The sequence below is a fragment of the Podarcis melisellensis genome (assembly GCF_964234715.1).
Source record: "Podarcis melisellensis genome assembly, chromosome: 1".
Taxonomy (NCBI): Eukaryota; Metazoa; Chordata; class Lepidosauria; order Squamata; family Lacertidae; genus Podarcis; species Podarcis melisellensis.
Window position 1 is genome coordinate 127,618,038 of NC_138528.1, and position 24,153 is coordinate 127,642,190.

At 45.2% G+C, this 24,153-nt stretch overlaps 2 protein-coding genes across 5 annotated transcripts in view; both read right to left on the reverse strand.

Annotated features, from left to right (window-relative positions):
- Window positions 1-24,153, reverse strand: part of LOC309376722 (uncharacterized protein) — a 97,122-nt gene that overhangs the window by 14,295 nt on the left and 58,674 nt on the right. The gene's annotated exons all lie outside the window — the stretch shown is intronic.
- On the reverse strand, window positions 1,184-23,852 carry CMKLR2 (chemerin chemokine-like receptor 2). Of its 4 annotated transcripts, none has more exons than XM_081898159.1 (3): window positions 23,738-23,852; window positions 4,491-4,578; window positions 1,184-3,936 (listed from the first exon to the last, which is right to left on the reverse strand). In XM_081898159.1, the coding sequence occupies exon 3, from the start codon at window positions 3,903-3,905 to the stop codon at window positions 2,841-2,843; it is 1,065 nt and encodes a 354-aa protein (XP_081754285.1). In that variant the 5' UTR covers window positions 3,906-3,936; window positions 4,491-4,578; window positions 23,738-23,852; the 3' UTR covers window positions 1,184-2,840. The 4 variants fall into 4 exon arrangements, with proteins under 4 accessions (XP_081754285.1, XP_081754287.1, XP_081754288.1 ...); XM_081898161.1 differs by lacking the exon at window positions 23,738-23,852 and adding an exon at window positions 8,939-9,172; XM_081898162.1 differs by lacking the exon at window positions 23,738-23,852 and adding an exon at window positions 7,534-8,014 and having other exon boundaries at window positions 1,184-3,939.

The following is a 24,153-nucleotide window of genomic DNA, read 5'->3' on the forward strand; positions in this document are numbered from 1 at the left end:
TCTGGGGGTGGTCTTGGACTCCAGGGCTCGGAATTTTAAATGTCGATATAAGGGCAGACACACCTTGGTTCTGGGTTGAAATATACTCAGAGTCGCAAAGTGATTTCATGCTCTTTATTCAGCTCATAGTGGTGAGGAGGAACGAATGAAAGTCCCCTCAAAGTATCTGCTTTATATACATTATTTACACAATGGGCTGCACATGATTGGCTAATTCCAGAATTCTACTGTAAGCCAATCAGGTTGTGGATTCACTTCTATCTGGAGCATGATTGGGTGGTTCCTGCCAACCAATCATACTGCTGCATTGTTCTAGGACCAATCAGACTGCTGCATTCTGAATCCTATTGTTCTAGGACCAATCAGACTGCTGCAGTTTGGATCCTATTCAATTCAGTACATAACATGGGTCCTCCTCCTTTCCTGCATATGAGGAACTGTTGCAACAGTTCAATAAAGATCAGGCTTACTAGCTGCTTTGCTTCTCAATATTCTCTGGTTGGCCTCTGTTCTTCCCTCCAACCGATAGAGAACCTACAAAGGACTCTGTAAGGGCTCTTGTGTCCCCCATAAGGAAATAAGGACAGATTTTCATTTATTACAGAGGCAAGGAATACAAAACACGTACAGAGCTGATTGCTCGAGAAAGCAAAGCAATTTAGTATAATGTGGCCAAGGAATTAAGCATCTAGAAAGCTTTTGCTCATTTCACATTCCTAGCCTTACATACAAACACCATTATTTCCTACCCAGAGAGGTTCAGAAAATAGAGTCTTCTCCCTCCTCTTCCCAAAACACACACAGCTGGCAAAGCTTCCCAGCTCGCCACATTTGTAATGGCATTATGAGTCAAAACCAAAACAAACAAAATTAATCTGAAGTATTTATTTCAAATGCTGTTTCCTTGCTTTGGCAATATGATGATTTTAAAATATGGCTGCAACACATTTGCAGCCTACATCAATGTAAATAGTTTCCACCATACGTCTCAAAGAAATAAAATGCACATGTAAATTGTTTTCTACAAACAGGATCCAAGCATGCTTTTACAAACAAGTCCCATTGGAAATATACGTTCTGTCCTCCTTTCATGGATCGCTACTGCAGTGGCAAAGCCCCTCACACCTTTCTGAGCGCTATGACATCCACAGTCATCCCTCCCTGCTCAGGGGAGAAAGAGGGGAAGTTGGGATTTCGAGGTGAAACGTTAATCTAGAGGGGTTTCGTAGATGAAAACATTGGGAGGGTAGCTTTCCGGTGATGCGAAAGACTGGGAAGACGTTTCAGGAGACACGGCAAGGGACAGGGAGCTCAGAGGAAGACAGGATGGGGCACATGAAGCTAAGGGGAAAACAAAAACCCGAGAAAAATGTGTGTTAAAAAAAAAGACTTGCGCAGTAATAAAGCAAAGGCAAGGAGGGATCAATTGCCTGGGGTGGCAGTGCTGAAGAAACCACCATATTTAAGGTCAGAACAGGCAGTATGCTATCATTTGAAAGGAATACAGTGGTGCTACCACTAAATATTAGGCAGCTAGGCTAATATCTGGCTGAGATTAAGTGAAATCAGCTAAAGTGGGTTGATCTCTGAAAGCCATTCTCAGTGAATGTATTGCTTTGCTTTTGTAGAACAAAACTGTTTGCCTAAACCCTCTGGAAGTGCAAAATACTCAGATCAATGTGTCTCCGTGCAAATCATTTCAGTGGACCAGAAACCTCATGTGCAAATGTCCTGCTCTGCCAAATTCTATACCTGGGACTGGTCCTACTCGGAGTAGACCTACTGAAATTAATGGGTTTAATTAGTTCTGCCTCTTAATTCCGATGTATTGACCCTGAGGAGGACTATTGTTGGATACGACCTATAGGATTAAGGAGCCAGGGTTACTGAAAATGTTGATAAAGCCCGCTAGCAGGGTTACAGATTAACCTGCCTCATTGGAAGCAGTGGAATCCTTGCATTTAATATATATAATCTTTGACATGTTCAGCAGAAACTAAGCAAAAAACCATAAGCAAAGGGGAAGAGAAATTGTCAGTTTTGTTCAGCAAGGCTCTGTGCCAAAAATATATATAATAAAGTATACTTGACTACTTTAAAAGATTGCAAAGGTACTATGTTTTGAAAAGCACATCAAAAAGTGCATTTGCGTGTTGTTTTGTGTGACATTTCCCTGTGCGGTTACTTCAAGGGAGAATCAATGTCTTTGTTTAGAGTGCTGGAAGGACAATGTTTTGATACTGAAGAACTATAAAATAAGAACCTTCCATGACACACACTGTCTTCCATGATCCTAAGTCCCTGCACAAACATCTTTCCTCCCTCAGTAGCTTGAATTTGGGGTGGGGAGATTATCAGGCCTTCTATTGTGACTTTTAACAGTAGCTTGATGTGCAGAAATTGGCAGATAAAGCTTTAAATGGCTTTGGGATGAAGATCACAACATTTTAATGATGGCTCCTCAGACACATGTGAGTTTTGGATGCCTAAAAGTTTGTCAACCCTACGAACAATTGAAGTTGCTTATGGACTTCTGCTGTTTTGACCTCATTCAGACCTCCAGCTTCTATCATTGCCTTCGTGGACAATGGTCAAGGATGAGGAGAGTGGCTGTACGCAACATGCGGATGACATAACAATGACGACAAAACCTGTGTCCTTTACCAAAGAAGTTTTACTGGAAAAAATATGCAGCTCATGGGAGCTGAATGGGGTCAAAGCAAAAAGAGTTCCACCTGGGGAGCACAACTTTGGCTACTTTTGTGTAGTGACGGTTGGGTTACAAACACCTCTGATGTCTAGATCTTAATAAGGTGGGCATATTGCGGAGTGAGTGCCCGTCAGGGAGAGATTTCACCCAGAGAAGTCTCCAGCTCAGATGCTTCGCCCTGCTGTAGACTCAAAGAATTCCAGACTTGTTCGCTGACTGTCCCAGACCGGCTGACTTCCCAGAGGGTGTGCTTCACCAGTTCTGAAAACGTCACACTGAAACAGGACTGGAGTTTCTTGCTGAGGAGGACGTAAAGAATGGGGTTAAGGCAGCTGTTGATGAAAGCAAAGCTGACGGAAAGAGGAATGGCGTCGCGGAGCAAGTCGTGCCAGTAGTTATCGTGGTGAGCAGAGAGCTCAAGGATGCTGAATATTTGGTATGGGGTCCAGCAAACGAAAAAAACCACCACCACAGCCAGAACAGTCCAGAAGAGCCTGCTGGAGGTCAGCGTGGCAGTTTTCTTCACCTGGCATATCAGAAGAGAGTAACAAACAATCATGGTCAACAGAGGAAAGAGGTAGCCGCAAATGAACCTTACCCAGGTCAGAACATGGTGTCTGAGGATAACAAGATTGACGTCAGTGGGATGGAAGTTGTTGTAGCAAATGGTGACATTGTTGTGTAGTGTAAGGGTATCTCTAAAGTACAGCGCCGGGCTTCCAATGAGCGTGGCCAAAACCCAGATGAAAGCAATCATAAAGAAGGTGTTCTTGAGAGTCCGATGCCGGTAGGAGAAGACAGGGTGGATCAGATGGACGTAACGGTCAAGGCTGATGGCTGTCAGGAAGAAGACGCTGGCAAACATGTTGAAGAGAGCAATGAAGGAGTTTGCTTTGCATAGCCACTTCCCAAAAGGCCAGTGGAAGCCCGTGGCCACGTAGGTGATGTAGAGAGGGGGGAAAAGGACAAAGATGAAGTCCGCAATAGCCAGGTTGAGGAACCAGAGGGAAGTCACGGTCTTGTCCCATTTAAAGCCCATAATCCAGATGACGATCGCATTGCCAGGCACTCCCAGGAGAAAAGCCACGCCGTGGAACACAAGCGACGCCACCTGTGCGTGGGTGAGGTGGGACACGGGGGGCTCGTCCTCTTCGTAAGCCCCAAAGTATTCCGTGAAGTTGTCTTCGTACTCCATGAGATCTGCAGATGACACGGTTGCTGACTATCTGCTGAAAGGAAGGGGAGTGAAAAAAGGGTGGGGAGGGGGAAAACAAGAGGGAAAAAGTAGCGCTCATCAAAATAAATAATTTCCCCTTGAATGCACAAAGCAATGGCCTTTTATAGCAACCTGCCAGCATCAATCTGCTATAGGTCCCTATCAAAGACCCAGCAATTCATAAACTATCATATTTTTTGCTCTATAAGACTCACTTTTTCCCTTCTAAAAAGTAAGGGGAAATGTGTGTGCGTCTTATGGAATGAATGCAGGCTGCACAGCTATCCCAGAAGCCAGAATAGCAAGAGGGATTGCTGCTTTCACTGTGCAGCGATCCCTCTTGCTGTTCTGGCTTCTGAGATTCAGAATATTTTTTTCCCTTGTTTTCCTCCTCCAAAAACTAGGTGTGTCTTGTGGTCTGGTGCGTCTTATAGAGCGAAAATACAGCAATCCACCTCTTTCTTTTTTTTCTTATATGTTATCTCCTCTGGAAAAGTAAAAACGTTTCAAAAATAAATGTAATTAAGTAAAAATGGCAATATGGAAAGGGCAAGACCTTCCTACCTTTCAGAATGGCTGAGAAGCTTTGCTACTTATTGTCCGTCCAAAGTTTTGAGTCAGCAGCTCTGGCTGGGCACTTTGCTAATGAAGTCTGAAACAGAAATCAGAGACGAAGAAAAGAAAATAGTGTGAATGCAGGATGGAAAACATAACTGGAATGTCAGAAACAACAGCATGTGAAAACACATCACCATCAATTATCATCAAATTAAGAATTGGAGTCTCCCTGGAAGCTTGGTATGAATGGTTTGTGTGACAGAATTGTTCTGGGAAACTCAATGTAGCCCCGATAAAAAGGCATAATTGGGGAGGAAATAGGTCATAACTGGGATTTGACTGTAAGTGTAATATGGTGGTACCTCGGGTTACAAACACCTCGGGTTACAAACTCCACTAACCTGGAAGTAGTACCTTGGGAAGAAGAAGAAGAAGAAGAAGAAGAAGAAGAAGAAGAAGAAGAAGAAGAAGAAGAAGAAGAAGAAGAAGAAGAAGAAGAAGAAGATGAAGAAGAAGAAGAAGAAGAAGAAGAAGAAGAAGAAGAAGAAGAAGAAGAAGAGTAGTAGTAGTAGTAGTAGTAGTAGTAGTAGTTTGGATTTGATATCCCGCTTGATCACTACCCGAAGGAGTCTCAAAGCGGCTGACATTCTCCTTTCCCTTCCTCCCCCACAACAAACACTCTGTGAGGTGAGTGGGGCTGAGAGACTTCAGAGAAGTGTGACTGGCCCAGGGTCACCCAGCAGCTGCAGGTGGAGGAGCGGGGAATCAAACCCAGTTCACCAGATTACGAGTCCAGCGCTCTTAACCACTACACCACACTGGCTACTTTGCCCCAGGATGAGAATGGAAATTGCGCGCCGGCAGCAGCAGGAGGCCCCATTAGCAAAAGCGTGCCTCAGGTTAAGAATGGTTTTGGGTTAAGAACAGACCTCCGGAACGAATTAAGTTTGTAACTTGAGGTACCACTGTATATTGTGAGTATCAGCCTCTGACAGTCTCCCACTTTACCTGTGGAGGTAAAGGACAGCTCTGTTCAACACCTGCATGCAAACACAGGCTGGTACTACCACCTCCCCTTTTAGTCAATAAATTGTTTCTCAAGCACGCCCATGTGGAAGTATACTGGATTCAAAGAAAAGGGATTTTTAATAATAAATAATAATGATAAAATAATAATAATAATAATAATAATAATAATAATAATAATAATAATAAATTTATTTATATCCTGCCCTCCCCAGCCGAAGCCGGGCTCAGGGCGGCTAACAGCAGTAAAATAATACAACATTCTAAAATCATTTCATTCTAAAATCAATTCATAATCAAATTAATGGCAACCATTGGGCTAGAGTTCTGTGAGGATTGCCAAAGGTGGGGGTCAGACTGTGCCTTGGCCAAAGGCCTGGTAGAACAGCTCTGTCTTGCAGGCCCTGCGGAAAGATGTCAAGTCCCTCTTGTGGCAGAGCGTTCCACCAGATCGGAGCCACAGCCGAAAAAGCCCTGGCTCTGGTTGAGGCCAGCCTAACCTCCCTGTGGGCCGGGACCTCCAAGATGTTTTTGTTTGAAGACCGTACGTTCCTCCGTGGGACATACCAGGAGAGGCGGTCCCGTAGGTACAAGGATCCTAGGCCGTATAGGGCTTTAAAGGTTAAAACCAGCACCTTAAACCTGACCCTGTACTCCACCGGGAGCCAGTGCAGCTGGTATAGCACCGGGTGAATGTGATCTCACAGCGAGGACCCCGTAAGGAGTCTTGCCGCGGCATTCTGCACCCGCTGGAATTAAATATGCTTAGGACTGGAGTGTAAAAGGTGAGCACCAGAGACATCACCCAAAATGCATTAAGTGTGGCCCACAGATCTGGCCCAAACAAAACAAAACAACTTTAGAGATTTCGCTCATCCCATTCAAGCATCTAGATTCACTCTACGGAGATTTTCCACATGCCACTCATCATCATTAACTTTAATTAACTTCATTCCTAATGAAATCAAAACACGCCGTGCAAATGTTCTTAGAAAACAGCATGTGCGAGATTGGCACGTTGGATTATGCATATAGGAGCAATTGATGGGGCCATTCTGCAAATTAATGTTAAAAAATGTTGATGATCAAACCCAGCTTGAGATAACTGAAGATTCATCCTGTTCACAGCGGGGAATGTTTCATTCCTAGGTGTTTAGTATTTGCACTAGTCTCTGCAGCGACGGAAAACTCTGAATGAAGCCTGTGGTAAACAGCTTCTGCAGAGCATGTATGAGGAATGAGAATCTCTGCCACCTTCCTGAGAAAACCATCTAAGCCGCAGATACTGTAAGAGTTTTATCAGGGTGGGCTGCATGTGCTGAATTTTACAGAAGGCGACCTTCTGCTTCTCTGCTTGCACGGCTGCCCAGTTGAAATCCAGTTTTGAGATTAAGAATCCTAAGAAGGGAGAGAGCCAGGCGGGAGGTTTCAAAGTCATCCATCAACGATGTTGGATGGGACTTTTATTTTACGAGGTATTTTATAATGTGACCCAATGCCACCCATAGGGATCTTGAAAGGTAAAGGGACCCCTGACCATTAGGTCCAGTCGTGACTGACTCTGGGGTTGCGGCGCTCATCTCACTTTACTGGCCGAGGGAGCCGGCGTACAGCTTCCGGGTCATGTGGTCAGCATGACTAAGCCGCTTCTGGTGTACCAGAGCAGCGCACGAAACACCGTTTACCTTCCCGCCGGAGCGGTACCTATTTATCTACTTGCACTTTGATGTGCTTTCGAACTGCTAGGTTGGCAGGAGCAGGGACCGAGCAACAGGAGCTCACCCCATCGCAGGGATTCGAACCGCCGACCTTCTGATCGGCAAGCCCTAGGCTCAGTGGTTTAGACCACAGCACCACCATCTTACTACCCAGCAAATCTGAAGTTTGCTGAAGTCTCCTCAGCTTCTGACCTAAGCCGTGATAGATCAGACAAGTTCAAATGATTTCAAAGACTGATTGAGCTTTAATAACTATGTCGGAATAAAGAATGAATAAGAAGCAACGGAAGACAAACAACACATACCAAGATTTCTTGCAGGCCTTGCTTCTTTCCTGCTCTTCTTTATTTAGTCCCAGCCATTCCAGATTTTACCCATCTCTCTGCTGCTTGCATCTATTGGACAATAGCATTTTTCATCACTTTTCTCTATCTCCATCCAATTTGGGGTGCCTCTTTCTGAACAGCTCTCCAGATTTTTGTCTGCTCCTTGGTGATAATCTCTCACCTAGTTCCTCATCCTGCTGTTCCAGCTCGATCAGCAAATTTGGTTCCTCATTTAGACATTTGTCACATGCTGCCCTTACCCAAACCCTTGCATTCATCAGCTTTCTATTTAGACCTATAGCCCAAGCCTGCTTGCTGTGCCTTGCTTTGCTTCTGTTGTAAGTTCCTGTCTGCTTTTAGCTACGAGATGCTGTTGGACTCATGATTCCATGCCCCCATAATCTTGAACCTTCTAGATTTCCCCTTGATCAATCCTAAAATGACCTATCAACTTTATACTTATATTTATATATGGGCATGTTATTTTATGTAAGGGCTGTGGGTGGTGCTGTGGGTTAAACCACAGAGCCTAGGACTTGCTGATCAGAAGGTTGGCGGTTCGAATCCCTGTGACACGGTGATCTCCCATTGCTTGGTCCCTGCTCCTGCCAACCTAGCAGTTTGAAAGCACATCAAAGTGCAAGTAGATAAATAGGTACTGCTCAGGCGGGAAGGTTAACGGCGTTTCCGTGTGCTGCTCTGGTTCGCCAGAAGCGGCTTAGTCATGCTGGCCACATGACCTGGAAGCTGTACGCCGGCTCCCTCGGTCAATAAAGTGAGATGAGCGCCGCAACCCCAGAGTCGGTCACAACTGGACCTAATGGTCAGGGGTCCCTTTATCTCTACCTTTATGTTATTTTATTCCTGTGATAGCATCTTGATAGCACACTCAGCAGTCATGCAGGTCACATGGTCAGCCTTCTCAACTATGATGGACTGGTAGGTAAAGGAGCCAGCGTACAGCTTCCAGGTCATGTGGCCAGCATGACTAAGCCGCTTCTGGTGAACCAGAGCAGCACACGGAAACGCCGTTTACCTTCCCGCCGGAGTGGTACCTATTTATCTACTTGCACTTTGACGTACTTTTGAACTGCTAGGTTGGCAGGAGCAGGGACCGAGCAACGGGAGCTCACCCCGTCACGGGGATTCGAACCACCGACCTTCTGATCGGCAAGCCCTGGGCTCTGTGGTTTAGACCACAGCGCCACCCGCGTCCCACTTTACCCATTCATATTTGTCTGTCCTTCCATCTATCTGTTCCCCCACCCCCAATCCATTCATCTCTAAACACATGCATCAAGAATGATTGAGCTGCATTTGGCCTTTCTCATCCATATTGAAGAAGACACTTTCCTTTTCTAGAAAAAGAGGTGCCAGAACTCACCACGAATGCCTCCCTTGTTCTCTCATAAGTGGCAATGGTGCCCATCTGAGAGGTGGCGGAAGTCCTGGCTGAAAATAAGCCCCGGCTAAAATATTTTTGTTTGGGTCCCTCCCTGCTCTGGATAAATTCAACATTTGCAAAATATTTCTGTTCCAGATTTAATCGAGATACACGCAAGTCATCATCTCTCCCTTGGGGGCGTGAATTCTGCTCAAAATAACAGCACCACCCAGATGAGTCATTTTTTAAAAAATATTGTAAACAAGAAGTAGTCTTCTAAACAGCTGCAGTTAAAAAGCAATTTTGAGCAGAAAGGGAAGTTTTTGGTGAATAGAAAGGGAAAGTGAGGGGAAATAACTATATTTATCTGTGGACTTCAAGATATTATATATCTGGGAAATAGACCTTTTGCCCACTTAATTTAGAGCTAGCTTAAATAAAGATATAGGCATGGCCCTATAGACGGGCTGCTGCTGCTGCTGTCTTAGACTTAGGTAAAGGTAAAGGGACCCCTGACCATTAGGTCCAGTCATGACCGACTCTGGGGTTGCAGCGCTCATCTCGCTTTACTGGCTGAGGGAGCCGGCGTACAGCTTCCGGGTCATGTGGCCAGCATGACTAAGCAACTTCCGGTGAACCAGAGCAGCGCACGGAAACACCGTTTACCTTCCCGCTGGAGCAGTACCTATTTATCTACTTGCACTTTGATGTGCTTTCGAACTGCTAGGTTGGCAGGAGCAGGGACCGAGCAACGGGAGCTCACCCCGTCGCGGGGATTCGAACCGCCAACCTTCTGATCAGCAAGTCCTAGGCTCTGTGGTTTAACCCACAGCGCCACCCGCGTCCCTTGTCTTAGACTTACTGGGGTGCAAATGATGTTTGGAGAATGTAAGCTGGAGAGGGAAGTTTCCAAAGATCAGTCCTGGGGTGAAATCAGGTCTAGGACAGAGACAAGGCTAGCCTTGAATCCTGAAACAGCAGGGCAAAGAAACAGGGGAACAGGGAAACAGGCAAGAGAGGCAGCCAGCAGGCTAAAGTCTGCGGAGAGGGCACAGAAGGCAGAAACCAAAGGCAGGGTTGCCAACATGATTTCTGGGCTCAGAACACTGGACTGCACTGGATTGAGCCTTCCACAGAAGAAGACACAAATTTGCATACTATTTGCATTTGTATCATATGCAGATCTGTGGATCAAGGTGGAGGACACAAATAGAAATCAGGCACAAGGAATGAGATGTCTGATGGAAAGAGTGTTGAGAGTCCGTATAGTTAAAGGTATGGTTTTACCAGTAGTGATGTATGGAAGTGATAGCTGGACCATCAAGAAGGCTGATCGCCGAAGAATTGATGCTTTTGAATTCTGGTACTGGAGGAGACTCTTGAGAGTCCCATGGACTGCAAGAAGATCAAACCTCTCCATTCTGAAGGAAATCAGCCCTGAGTGCTCACTGGAAGGACAAATCGTGAAGCTGAGGCTCCAATACTTTGGCCACCTCATGAGAAGAGAAGACTCCCTGGAAAAGACCCTGATGTCGGGAAAGATGGAGGGCACAAGGAGAAGGGGATGACAGAGGACGAGATGGTTGGACAGTGTTCTCAAAGCTACCAGCATGAGTTTGACCAACCTGCGGGAGGCAGTGGAAGACAGAAGTGCCTGGCGTGCTCTGGTCCAAGGGGTTACAAAGAGTTGGACATGACTAAATGACAACACAGGAAAACGCTAAGCCTGTTGGGCTTCTGCCTTCTGTATAGTTGATAAAAACACAAGAGCTCTGGTCTCCCCACAATTCGAACCCTACACTATGCAGAAAACCAAAACAAACACAACCTCATTTCATGAGTTGGGAAAGAGCTAGGGCCTTTCGTAAGTTGTTCTTAGGCTGGCAATGCTACAATCACTGCAAGACCAAGGTCAACATGACCACGGTTGAATAAATTAAAGAGAAAATTCCGGCCGTTGTAGTTTACCCCTCACAAGAGCTACAACTGCCAGCAGCCTTTAACAAGCGACAGTGCACAGAATTCTCTGAGAAAAAGAATGTACTCCGATTGTGATTAAAAGATATAATGTGCCCATGGACCAGAGCACGCCAGGCACTCCTGTCTTCCACTGCCTCCCGCAGTTTGGTCAAACTCATGCTGGTAGCTTTGAGAACACTGTCCAACCCTCTCGTCCTCTGTCGTCCCCTTCTCCTTGCGCCCTCCATCTTTCCCAACATCAGGGTCTTTTCCAGGGAGTCTTCTCCCTGGAAAAGATATTAGATATCTTTGATATTAAAAAATATGTTTGATATTACAAAGGGGAAAAGATAGCTGCCCAATAGCAAGGCTTAAATGCTTTCTTTTTCTTTTAAAATTTTCACCTTTTCCAAATATTTTTAACAAGAAAAACAAAATCTTTACAAATCTAATTTACCTTCCCCTCAACTTCCCTCCCCTGCGGTTACTTATTTTATATCTTTTTATTACCGCATAGCCAATTCGAAGCCAATCCGAAGAGTCGGACACGACTAAATGACTAAAGAACAACACCACAATATCAAACATGTTCCTGCTGCATCATAATATAGCATAGTTCTCATTCTCAGTTATGAATGCTGCCAAGCCAGAGACACACTAAAAGACGGCAACTCTCAGCCACCCTGTACCCCCCCAAAAAAAATTCCCCCCCAACCCTCCGCTCTGTTTCATGGGATATGAGTGGACCTTTGGAAGTGAGGACCAGGCATTTGGGGGCAGCGTTGTCTTATATTGCTCCAAGCAGCCTATGTCAGGAATAGGATTGCACAGCAAGCCTTTGACGCTGGGCATGTCTACTTAGGTGTAAGTCCCAAAGTCAACAGTAGGATCAAACTACAGGGTTACATACACTTCAGGTTACATACGCTTCAGGTTACAGACTCCGCTAACCCAGAAATAGTACCTCGGGTTAAGAACTTTGCTTCAGGATAAGAACAGAAATCGTGCTCTGGCGGCGTGGCGACAGTGGGAGGCCCCATTAGCTAAAATGGTGCTTCAGGTTAAGAACAGTTTCAGGTTAAGAACAGACCTAACCTATCCATTCTCAAGGAAATCAGCCCTGAGTGCTCACTGGAAGGACAGATCCTGAAGTTGAGGTTCCAGTACTTTGGCCACCTCATGAGAAGAGAAGACTCCCTGGAAAAGACCCTGATGTTGGGAAAGATGGAGGGCGCAAGGAGAAGGGGACGACAGAGGATGAGATGGTTGGACAGTGTTCTCAAAGCTACCAGCATGAGTTTGACTAAACTGCAGGAGGCAGTGGAAGACAGGAGTGCCTGGCGTGCTCTGGTCCATGGGGTCACGTAGAGTCGGACACAACTAAACGACTAAACAACAACAAGAACAGACCTCCAAATGAATTATGTACGTGACCAGAGGTACCACTGTACACAGCTTTCATTCAAAACATGCACTCTCTTAGAGATAATTTCCATTGGCACAACTTAGTCTTCTTCCTGACTTGAACTGCTCTGCCAAAGCTTCCCCTAAGATTCCTGGTCTATCAGTCACACCATTCCAGGTTCTAAAGATCATCGCAGACAGAAAGGACTTGTGGAACTTGGAAGAGGTTCAAGAGTTGGCGAGTCTTCAGGAACAGCGGGAGTCTCTCTTGCCTTCACTGAAGAGTGAAGACAGAACCTTCTTTCTGTATCCCAAGGGTCTCTGGCTTCATCATGTTTTAAGGCCCAAAGAGAGCGAAGGGAAAATGTGTAAAAGCAACAAGACATGATCCCATCTCTAATGCTGCAGCCAAGAGAGAAACAATCAGTTCTGGGCTACTTTTCAAAACTTTGTCTTGCACAACCCAAGGCTTGCCACACAGAACGTGGAAGGGAAAATGTGAGGCATTTTGACAGAGCTGCACTCCTGAAATGAACGTCCGTTTTCCCTAGCTTCTTGCATACCCTTCAACATTCTTCAGATGAAAATAGGGACTTTCTCTTCTTGGTCCTCCCATGCAGAGCATTGTTTATCAGAAGAAGGGCAAGTGTCACCACTACAACACAAACAGGGAGCAGCAAACAGACCCTCCACCATCTTGGGGGGAAAAACCTTATCCCTGGGGTGTTTTTTTAAATTTATTTAATTTTTTTTCAATACAAACAAGAACCGCACAAGGCACATACAACAAAAACCATAATAACACTACTAACACAATTACACAATAACCTAGACAGCATCTTAAAAAGCAGAGACATCACCTTGCCGACAAAGGTCCGTATAGTTAAACCCATGGTTTTCCCAGTAGTGATGTATGGAAGTGAGAGCTGGACCATAAAGAAGGCTGATCGCCGAAGAATTGATGCTTTTGAATTCTGGTGCTGGAGGAGACTCTTGAGAGTCCCATGGACTGCAAGAAGATCAAACCTCTCCATTCTGAAGGAAATCAGCCCTGAGTGCTCACTGGAAGGACAGATCGTGAAGCTGAGGCTCCAATACTTGGGCCACCTCATGAGAAGAGAAGACTCCCTGGAAAAGACCCTGATGTCAGGAAAGATGGAGGGCACAAGGAGAAGAGGATGACAGAGGACAAGATGGTTGGACAGTGTTCTTGAAGCTACCAACATGAGTTTGACCAAACTGCGGGAGGCAGTGGAAGACAGGAGTGTCTGGCGTGCTCTGGTCCATGGGGTCACGAAGAGTTGGACACGAATAAACAGCTAAACAACAACAAAAAAATACAATTTGATTTGAATACTGATATACCTATGACTACACCTTTTTAACAATATTTCCCCACCTCTCCTCCCCCTACTTCCCACCACTGTCCACCTTATCGCTTAAATATTCCTTCCAGATTTCTTCATATTTATCCATTCTTAATTTGCGTCAACATGCAATTCGTTTGTAGGTAACTAGTCTGTCCATATTATCAATCCACGTGCTCAATGGAATCTTTTTGCGGCTCTTCCAATCCATCAAAACAAGTTTTTCTGCTTCTAATATGGCACGGTACATCCATTACTTTCTTTTACCCCTTGTAATCTTCCATGTTTCCAGAATATAATTTAGAATTAAATTCAATCCCTGGTTTTATTTTATTCTTTGGTAGATTTACAAAAAGAAAAACACACACCAATAAATAAATTTTCAGAAAGCATTAAACAAAACGAAACAAGGCCCCTTGTGTTCTGCTCCACTCGCTTTTTCTTCCCTCCCCTCAGACCCTACATGCATTTTTCTGGAAACTTCCAGAACATAAGAGGAATGGGATGACACTTGTCCTTGCTCATGGAGATTTCTGCATGGATTTTCAGTGCCATTATGACCTCTGTATGCAGTCCTGTACAGGAACTGGTCCTGCGGCAGGTAAAAGGATAGGAGAGGAAACCTGCTGTATGAGAAGTCAAGGTTAAGACTAACTACAAAGCGCAGTGAGCTCTAGGTGAGGCTGGCCGTAAGGACAGTTCCAAAACTATGATTGTTCCTGTTAAGCTGTGGGCGAAACATATCAGACGACACAGCGATTCTTCAAACAGCTCTTCTTTATTCTGAGGCCAGAACTGAACTGAGCTGAAGGGCTCAGTCAGCCTGCTTATATAGAGCTCCAGTACCTTGTTACTGTAACAACTTTCTAAAACTATCCAATCACTGAACATCACTTTCGATCCTTCATTTGCATACAAACTATCCAATCACTGAACGTCACTTTCTGTGCTGGTCCAGGGGGGAGGTTACCATGGGGCGAGGTCCAGGACATGAGTCGAGGGTCGGCAGACAGTCCTCCTCGGGCGAAGTGGGGTCCACAGCGGGAAGCCGGGCAAGAACAGGAACTCTGGGGGAAACAGGACTGGATGCTGGCCGAAATAGCTCTTCAACGACGATGCTCCCGCAACCTGGGACCGTGACTGGCCTTTATCTTCTCTGAGGCCAGGGGCGGTCCCGGCCCCCAGGAGACCCGCCTCTCCTGGCCTTAAGGCGAGCACTCCTCCTGGGAGAAACCAGTTCCCTTCGCCTCTTTGCCCTGAGCCTCTGCAGTTCAGGAGAGGCTGAAGGGTTACTGGGCCCAGGGGGAGACTCACCTGTAGGCACTGAGTCCTCAACCACCTCCGGAGCCAGAGTGGATTCACCTGGCGCCTGCTCCTGAGGATCCGGCACAGGTGCAGGCGCTTCAGAATCAAGGCCCTGCCCCAGTTCAGCCGGCCCTGGAGGCGGGGACTCCTGTGCAGGCTGGGATTCCTCCGGTTCAGACTCTGAATCGGATTCCCAGGCCATCACACTTTTGATCCTTCATTTGCATAACTATCTACAGTATCCCCCTGCTGGCCCAGGGTGAGAACTTCAGTACATAACAGTTCCAGCTGCCAGGGACTTGGGCAAATGCTTGGAGATCGGACTATATTGCTCTGATCCTTAATAACAGAGCTAGCTAACCATTTTTTTCTGGGCTGAACTGGGGTGCTGACTTTGCAAGAGCAAAGCCCAAAACCAGAATATGATTGGAATGGCCTTTTTTGGCTTGTGAAATCTGTTCCGCTCTGGGTGCTCTCCTCTACCGCAGGGGGGCCCAAACTTTTTTCAAAGAGGGCCAGATTTGATGAAGTGAACATGCATGAGGGCCGACCAAAGTTGTTGAGCTACAGGGGCTGGATTAAATCGACCACCGGGCCAGATTGGGCCCCCAAAATGGACTTTGCACATGCCTTCTCCACTGTCAGTGTTACAGGTTAGCCTCTTTTGACATTGCTTTCTTGTTTTTATGGATCTTCTATTATTTTTTTGCTATTCATTGTGAACTGCCTTGAGTGAAAAAAGGTGGGGTTTCAAATGGTTGCAATAAATGGAGGGAGGGTGTGCAATAATTTTGCTCGCTCCCTTCCCCAAGTGCACAATTGGCTGAGAAACCTTTTCAGCCATTCCTTCTCAAATCCCTCCTTTCCCCCCAATGCAGTTTTTCTGTGCACACTCTATAAGCATAGCACATTTCAGTTTCAAATATTCTGATTATTTCTACTGGTAGTTAAGTATTTTTATTTATTGACTTGATTTGGGGTGGACCAGCTGCCACCCCACCCCCCATCTCCCTGCAGTCCCCAGCAGCTGGCATTCAGGGACTTATTGCCTCCAACCGTGGAGGTAGAATCTAGGTCTCCCAGGGTTAATAGCTGCAGATGTGAGGATGTTCTGCACAAACCTCGGCTGTGTACACACCATATACCGTATTTTTCGCTCTATACATCCAGGCTTCCCGTATATTAAAGCGGATTTGGAGGTCTTGCACAAGAAAGCTGCCCCCAAAAGATCAGAGCTTTTGCAATAAAGGGGCAGGGAATATTCAGTGGAAATAGGATTTGCTCTGATGCAGCGTCATCTAACCTCCCTCAACTTTTTCAACGTCCAACATTATCTCCTTTCCCTGCTGACAAATCAGGATGAATGCTCAGTAAACCATCTGAAGTCGCTTCAGATACAGTGGTACCTTGGTTCTCAAACTTAATCCGTTCTGGAAGTCCGTTCCAAAACCAAAGCATTCCAAAACCAAGGCACGCCTTACCATAGAAAGTAATGTAAAATGGATAAATCGGTTCCAGACTTTTAAAAACAACCCCTAAAACAGCAATTTAACATGAACTTTACTATCTAACGAGACCAGTGATCCATAACATGAAAGCAATAAACAATGTACTGCAGTCACACAATCAATCAATCAGTAGCAAAATGGGTTCCACACAGTCACAAAAACAAAACAAAAACAGCCGCAAAAACAAAAACTCATAACACCGTATTTTTCGCTCTATAAGACGCACCAGACCACAAGACGCACCTAGTTTCTGGAGGAGGAAAACAAGAAAAAAAATATTCTGAATCTCAGAAGCCAGAACAGCAAGAGGGATCGCTGCGCAGTGAAAGCAGCAATCCCTCTTGCTGTTCTGTTTTCTGGGATACCTGTGCAGCCTGCATTCTCTCCATAAGATGCACACACATTTCCCCTTACTTTTTAGGAGGGAAAAAGTGAGTCTTATAGAGCAAAAAATACGGTATTTAAAGTACCCCATGCACTGAACCTTCACACTGATTTTGGTCTCATCCACGCCATATATTTAAAGTACGTGGCTTCCACCCAATAATTCTGGGAGCTGTAGTTCACCCTTCACAGAGCTTGTTCCCAGCACCCTTAAACTACAGTTTTCGGGATTGTTTCGGCAGAACCCATGTGCTTCAAATGTTCAGGGTGTGTGCAGGTGGAAAAATCAAAATTGGAAACAGAACTGTTAGATCCCAAAACTAAGATATTATCAAGAATGTATAACTTGCTGTTGAAATGGAATACTCAGGATGAAACGGTTAAATCTGCTATGATTAAATGGGCACAAGATGTTGGACATAATATAACGTCTGCTGACTGGCAACAGTTGTGGACCACAGGTATGAAATTCACGGCATGTAATGCCCTAAGAGAGAATATTATGAAAATGATATACAGGTGGTACATGACACCAGTCAAGCTAGCAAAAATATATCATTTGCCCGATAATAAGTGTTGGAAATGTAAAGAGAATGAAGGTACATTCTTTCACCTTTGGTGGATGTGCCCAAGGATTAAGGCTTTCTGGGAGATGATCTATAATGAAATGAAAAAGGTATTTAAATATACCTTCCTGAAGAAACCAGAGGCCTTTCTCCTGGGCATGGTTGGCCAATTGGTGCCAAAGAAGGATAGAACTTTCTTTATGTTCGCTACAACAGCAGCAAGAATACTCATCGCAAAGTATTGGAAGACACATGATCTACCCACCCTGGAAGAATGGCAGATGAAAGTGATAGACTATATGGAACTGGCGGAAATGACTAGCAGAATCCGAGACCAGGGAGAAGAGTTGGTGGAAGAAGACTGGAAGAAATTCAAAGACTATTTGCAGAAACATTGTAAAATTAATGAATGTTAAAATGATGTCAGATTGAAATGAAGCGGCCTTAGCAACAAGGTTAAAAAGAATATGTAAAAATGGATTGATAACGGATGAAAATATAAAGTTATAATACATTAAGATATAGAATTAAGATAAAAACAAAGAGGGTGAGGATTTGCTGAATTAACCTTGTGAACTGGAATACAAAAAAGGGAGGTGTGAGGAGGTCAGGGAAATAAGTAAATGAAATTTAAGATATGAAAAGATTGATTTGTTTTTAACTGTTTTCTATTTATTTTTTCTGTATTTTGCATTTTTTCTATGTATTTTTGTACTTTTTGTATTTTTCCTTTTTCTTCTTTTTTATTCTGTAACTTTTTTCTCTTTGTAAAACTTTAATAAATATCTTTTTTTAAAAAAAAAAAATGTCCAGGGTGTGTACAGCCCCATCCGCAGTCCAGAGAAGCTGTGCAAGGGATCCTATTTGCTTGCCCGAGTGAGCTTCCCAGTGGATCGGGCCCACAATGGAGCACATGCATCATACGGGGTAAGGCGTGCCAGTTGGGTGTCTTGATTTAAGTGACAGAGGGAAGGGAAGAGGTTATCCAAGCCAACATTATGCCATCGATGATGGTGCCAAAAAATGTCCTGGCAGTGGGAGAGGCCAGGAGATGGAAGAAGGTTCTTGACTGGCAGCCAGAGGTTGGGTGGGGAAGCCAGGGAGAGTTCAGGGACAGCAGAACGGTCTCTGTGGGAAGGGAAATATTCAGAATATTGAAGCCAAGGGCTTTTGGTTCTTCGACATGAGCACAATTCCCTTGCAAATCCTTTCACTTTAGGCTACAAAAACTGAAGCTCTGGTGAAAGCAGGCATGTCCAAAGTCCATTTCGGAGGCCTAATCCGGCCCGCCAGATGGCCCCTGTGGCAGTTTATTTCCTGGGGTAAAATCCGGAAAAAAGCTCAACAACTTCAATTCAATAAAAGCTCAACTTTGGCCGGCCCTTTAGTCGGCCCTCATGCATGTTCACTTCATCAAATCTGGCCCTCTTTGAAAAAAGTTTGGACCCCTCTGAAAGGGGTGCTTTCTAGGGAACTTTTTTAAATAAAATTTTTATTGATAGAACAAGAAAAAAGAAAAAACACAAATACCAAATTACACACAGGCAGTGGCGTAGCGTGGGTTGTCAGCACCCGGGGCAAGGCAAGTAATTTGCGCCCCCTAACCCGTGGATTTTAGCACTTGAGTCTCTTCCACTAGATTAGCGCGCCCCCCCAGATGTTGCGCCCCCCCCTGCACCCCCCACGCTACGCCACTGCACACAGGAAGATAGACACATAATTTTCTTAGCAAACAATATGACATATATTGGTCTGAACACTAAAGACCCAACCTCCCGTCTATTCCATATTTCGATACTTATTGCCAATACACACTTTTATTATAATTAAACTTATTCTTAATATATCTAATTTCGTATATCTACCTTGCAACTATTACTGAAGTTCCTCGAATGCTGCAACAAAATTTAAACTACTCTATTTATTTTTCAGATATTCTTTGAAAACCTCCCATTTTGAAACAAACTCCTGTTTTGATTTATTCTTTATTTTTCCTGACAGACCATCTAATTCGGCATATTCTGTTAGCTTTTGGATCCAATCTTGTATAGAGGGGTTTTCATTACTCTTCCATGGAAGGATTTTTTTTTTTTAAGGAAACAAGCATTCCTTCCTTATATAAAAACCAACAACAACGAAACCAAGTCAAGTATTGCATTTGTTTGTTTTTCAATGAACAACGGGATTTGGCGCCATGAGTTGTAATGGTGAACACCATAAAGGGGGGTTAGGCAAATTTGTGGAAGATAAGGCTTTCATTGGCTACTAGTGAAGATGGCTTCCCATATCGGGCAGAGTTTAGGACACCAGTTGCGTAGAAGAATGTGATTGCCCTCATGTCCTGTGTGTGAGTCCTTCCCATAGAAGTCCCTTAGAATCAAAGAGTTGGATCATCAAGTCCAGCCCCTCTGCAATGCAGGAATAGGCAGCTGTCCTTTAAGGGGATCAAACCTGCAACCTTGGTGTTTTCAGCACCATGCTCTAACCCAGGCTTCCTCAACCTCGGCCCTCCAGATGTTTTGAGACTACAATTCCAATCATCCCTGACTACTGGTCCTGCTAGCTAGGGATCATGGGAGTTGTAGGCCAGAAACATCTGGAGGGGCGAGGTTGAGGAAGCCTGCTCTAACCAACTGAGCTGTCCACCTGGTCTGGTTGGTCAGTGGAGCAGATGGGCCTTTGGCTGCCTGATCCACCGGGTCTCTTAAACGGGTGACGTGCAAGGATTAGAGTCAGTGTGATTATCGCCAAAGTTTTGCAATCTGATTTCCAGAAATCCCACCCTCTTTGATGTTGTTGTTGTTTAGTCGTTTAGTTGTGTCCGACTCTTCGTGACCCCCTGGACCAGAGCACGCCAGGCACTCCTGTCTTCCACTGCCTCCCGCAGTTTGGTCAGACTCATGCTGGTAGCTTTGAGAACACTATCCAACCATCTCGTCCTCGGTCGTCCCCTTCTCCTTGTGCCCTCCATCTTTCCCAACATCAGGGTCTTTTCCAGGGAGTCTTCTCTTCTCATGAGGTGGCCAGAGTATTGGAACCTCAGCTTCAGGATCTGTCCTTCCAGTGAGCACTCAGGGCTGATTTCCTTCTGAATGGAGAGGTTTGATCTTCTTGCAGTCCATGGGACTCTCAAGAGTCTCCTCCAGCACCATAATTCAAAAGCATCACTACTGGGAAAAACATAGCTTTACCCAACGCTAAAATTGAAGACAGGGCAGCTGTGGCTTCTGTTTCCTGTTTCCTCGGCTACCTGACTTGCAGTACACTTGGATTATTGTTTGTTATGACAGGCAAACGAGGACAATAGGTAAAAGGAAGATGGGAAGGGAGAGGAGAAATGCTGTGTTGCCTTGCTTCCTGATTCACAGCACATCCAGGCTTCCCCTATATTAAAGCGGATTTGGAGGTCTTGCACAAGAAAGCTGCCCCAAAAAGATCAGAGCTTTTGCAACAAAGGGGCAGGGAATATTCAGTGGAAATAGGATTTGCTCTGATGCAGCATCATCTAACCTCCCTCAACTTTTTCAGAATGACTGCTTATTAAACGTCCAACATTATCTCCTTTCCCTGCTGACAAATCAGGATGAATGCTCAGTAAACCAAGTAGCTTCAGATACAGTGGTACCTTGGTTCTCAAACTTAATCCGTTCTGGAAGTCTGTTCCAAAACCAAAGCATTCCAAAACCAAGGCGCGCCTTACCATAGAAAGTAATGTAAAATGGATAAATCGGTTCCAGACTTTTAAAAACAGCCCCTAAAACAGCAATTTAACATGAATTTTACTATCTAACGAGACCAGTGATCCATAACATGAAAGCAATAAACAATGTACTGCAGTCACACAATCAATCAATCAGTAGCTGAACTGGGTTCCACACAGCCGCAAAAACAAAAACGCATAACACCGTATTTTCGCTCTATAAGATGCACCAGACCACAAGACGCACCTAGTTTTTGGAGGAGGAAAACAAGAAAAATATATATTCTGAATCCCAGAAGCCAGAACAGCAAGAGGGATCTCTGCGCAGTGAAAGCAGCAATCCCTCTTGCTGTTCTGGCTTCTGTGATAGCTGCGCAGCCTGCATTCGCTCCATAAGACACACACACATTTCCCCTTACTTTTTAGGAGGGAAAAAGTGAGTCTTATAGAGAAAAAATACGGTAAATAGCAAAGACAGACAGACCTCAGCGTAACATTCAAAACGGAAGTGTGGCACTCCAATTGGAAGCATAACACTCAAACCGGAGCACGTTCAGCTTCTGGAAAAAGTTCGCAAACCGGAACACTTACTTCCCGGTTTGCAGTGTTTGGGTTCCATGTTGTTTGAGTCCCAAGGGGTTTGAGAACCAAGGGACCACCGTATAAAGGTGGAGATATCTGGCGCTCTTGATATTTTCTCATAGGAGCAACCTAGGATTTATTTATTTTACTATTTTTGGTTGAGGAGGATGTGGCAGAACGAACCGCACCACTTCATTCTACAGGTAAATTTCCCCTTTTGTCCAATGAAAACAAAGAAGAAGAAATCTCTTTGCAAGAGAAAACTAGCACATCAGCTCTGTGCCACCTGTGCTAGCATTCTACCCGCAGGGAACTTTTAACGAAGGGAAGCCTTTAAACAGGTGAGCCTCTGGGTACAGTCTAAAACGACATGGTTCATGCAAATCTCTGATCTGCAGAGAATATTGGGGTGTGCATTGACAAAAGGCATCCCCACCTGTGGCCCTCAGAATATCACCTCATTCTCTAGCATATGCAGCCTAGGACCCTCATACTTACGGGACCGCCTCTCCTGGTATGTCCCGCAGATGACCCTAAGGTCCATGAATAATAATGGCTTAAAGGTCATCACCTTGCCAACAAAGGTCCGTACAGTAAAAGCTATGGTTTTCCCAGTAGTGATGTAGGGAAGTGAGAGCTGGACCATAAAGAAGGCTGATCGCTGAAGAATCAATGCTTTTGAATTATGGTGCTGGAGGAGACTCTTGAGAGTCCCATGGACTGCAAGAAGATCAAGCCTATCCATTCCTAAGGAAATCAGCCCTGAGTGCTCACTGGAAGGACAGATCCTGAAAGCTGAGGCTCCAATACTTTGGCCACCTCATGAGAAGAGAAGACTCCCTGGAAAAGACCCTGATGTTGGGAAAGATGGAGGGCACAAGGAGAAGGCGACGACATAGGACGAGATGATTGGATAGTGTTCTTGAAGCTATCAGCATGAGTTTGACCAAACTGCTGGAGGCAGTGGAAGACTGAAGTGCCTGGCATGCTCTGGTCCATGGGGTCACGAAGAGTAGGACACAACTAAACAACAAACAACAACAAAGGTCCCGGGCCCTAAGGAAGCCAGACTATCCTCCACTAGGGCCAGGGCCTTCTCAGTGATGGCTCCAACCTGGTGGAATGCTGTGTCCCACGAGACCAGGGCCCTGCAGGACTTGATCTCCTTCCGCAGGGCCTGTAAGACAGAGCTATTCCGTCTGGCCTTTAATCTGAATTACGGTAGCCTGATCCTCTATTCCCTTTTCCCGTTCCTCTTCTATGAAGAAACCCTTTCTGGGACACCACATTTAAATTCTTCCCTGGTCTCCTTGCTGGCCCTAGTAGGACCAACTTGTCTGCTGACTGGGGTGGGGGTTTTTTCCTTCCCCCTGCCCCAAATGACCCCTGAATTTTTGAATTTTATTGATATTGATGCCGCATTTTATATTGTATTTTATGCTGTTTTATGCGATTTTTAAGTCGCATCTTAATCAATGTTTTATATTTGCTGTTAGCCACCCTGAGCCGGGAAGGTAAAAGGTAAAGGGACCCCTGACCATTAGGTCCAGTCGTGGCCGACTCTCGGGTTGCGGCACTCATCTCACTTTACTGGCCAAGGGAGCCAGAGCAGTGCACGGAAATGCCGTTTACCTTCCCGCCAGAGCGCTACCTATTTATCTACTTGCACTTTGATGTGCTTTTGAACTGCTAGGTTGGCAGGAGCAGGGACCGAGCAACGGGAGCTCACCCTGTCGCGGGGATTTGAACCTCCGACCTTCTGATCAGCAAGTCCTAGGCTCTGTGGTTTAACCCACAGCGCCACTCTTCTGAGCCAGGAAGGGCGGGGATATAAATAAAAATGTATTATTATTAAATTTATTATAGCATGTGTAGACTGGACCTTACAATGCTCTCTTGCCCAAAAGAGAAGAATGTGTGAGCATGAGAACAGAAGACAAAGCAATAGGGTGAAAAGGAGCAGGAAGAAGGGGGACGAGAAAGCACACTTAGAGCAGTTTAATTGTGTTGAGCCAAAGCCCTACCTTACACCTGGAGGTCACCCCCGAGTCCAAAAGGAAATGGAAATTTTGGATTCGGCTCAGCAGGAGCGCTTTCCTACCACTTTCTTCTTTCAGATGATACTGGAGACAGAAGGGAGAGAGGGCAAATAGCCCCGTGTTAATCTGCGGCTGGAAACACTTGCTTAACAATTTGCAAAGCTGTGCAAGCAAATCCAAGCCCCAAGGATGAGTGTGGGTCAGCGCTGGTGTGGAAGAGGAAACCGCGAGGCAGGCAGACTATTCAACGTTGCATCCTTTTACATAATTAGGGCTGGGAGGTAGAGGTCTCCCAAGTGGTATGGGAAGGAACTGGAGATGTTTGTCCCCTCCCACCCCCCGTCCAGCAATATAGAAGCCTAACAAAACATGACATTCAGTAAGGTTCAACGGCTGTGCCC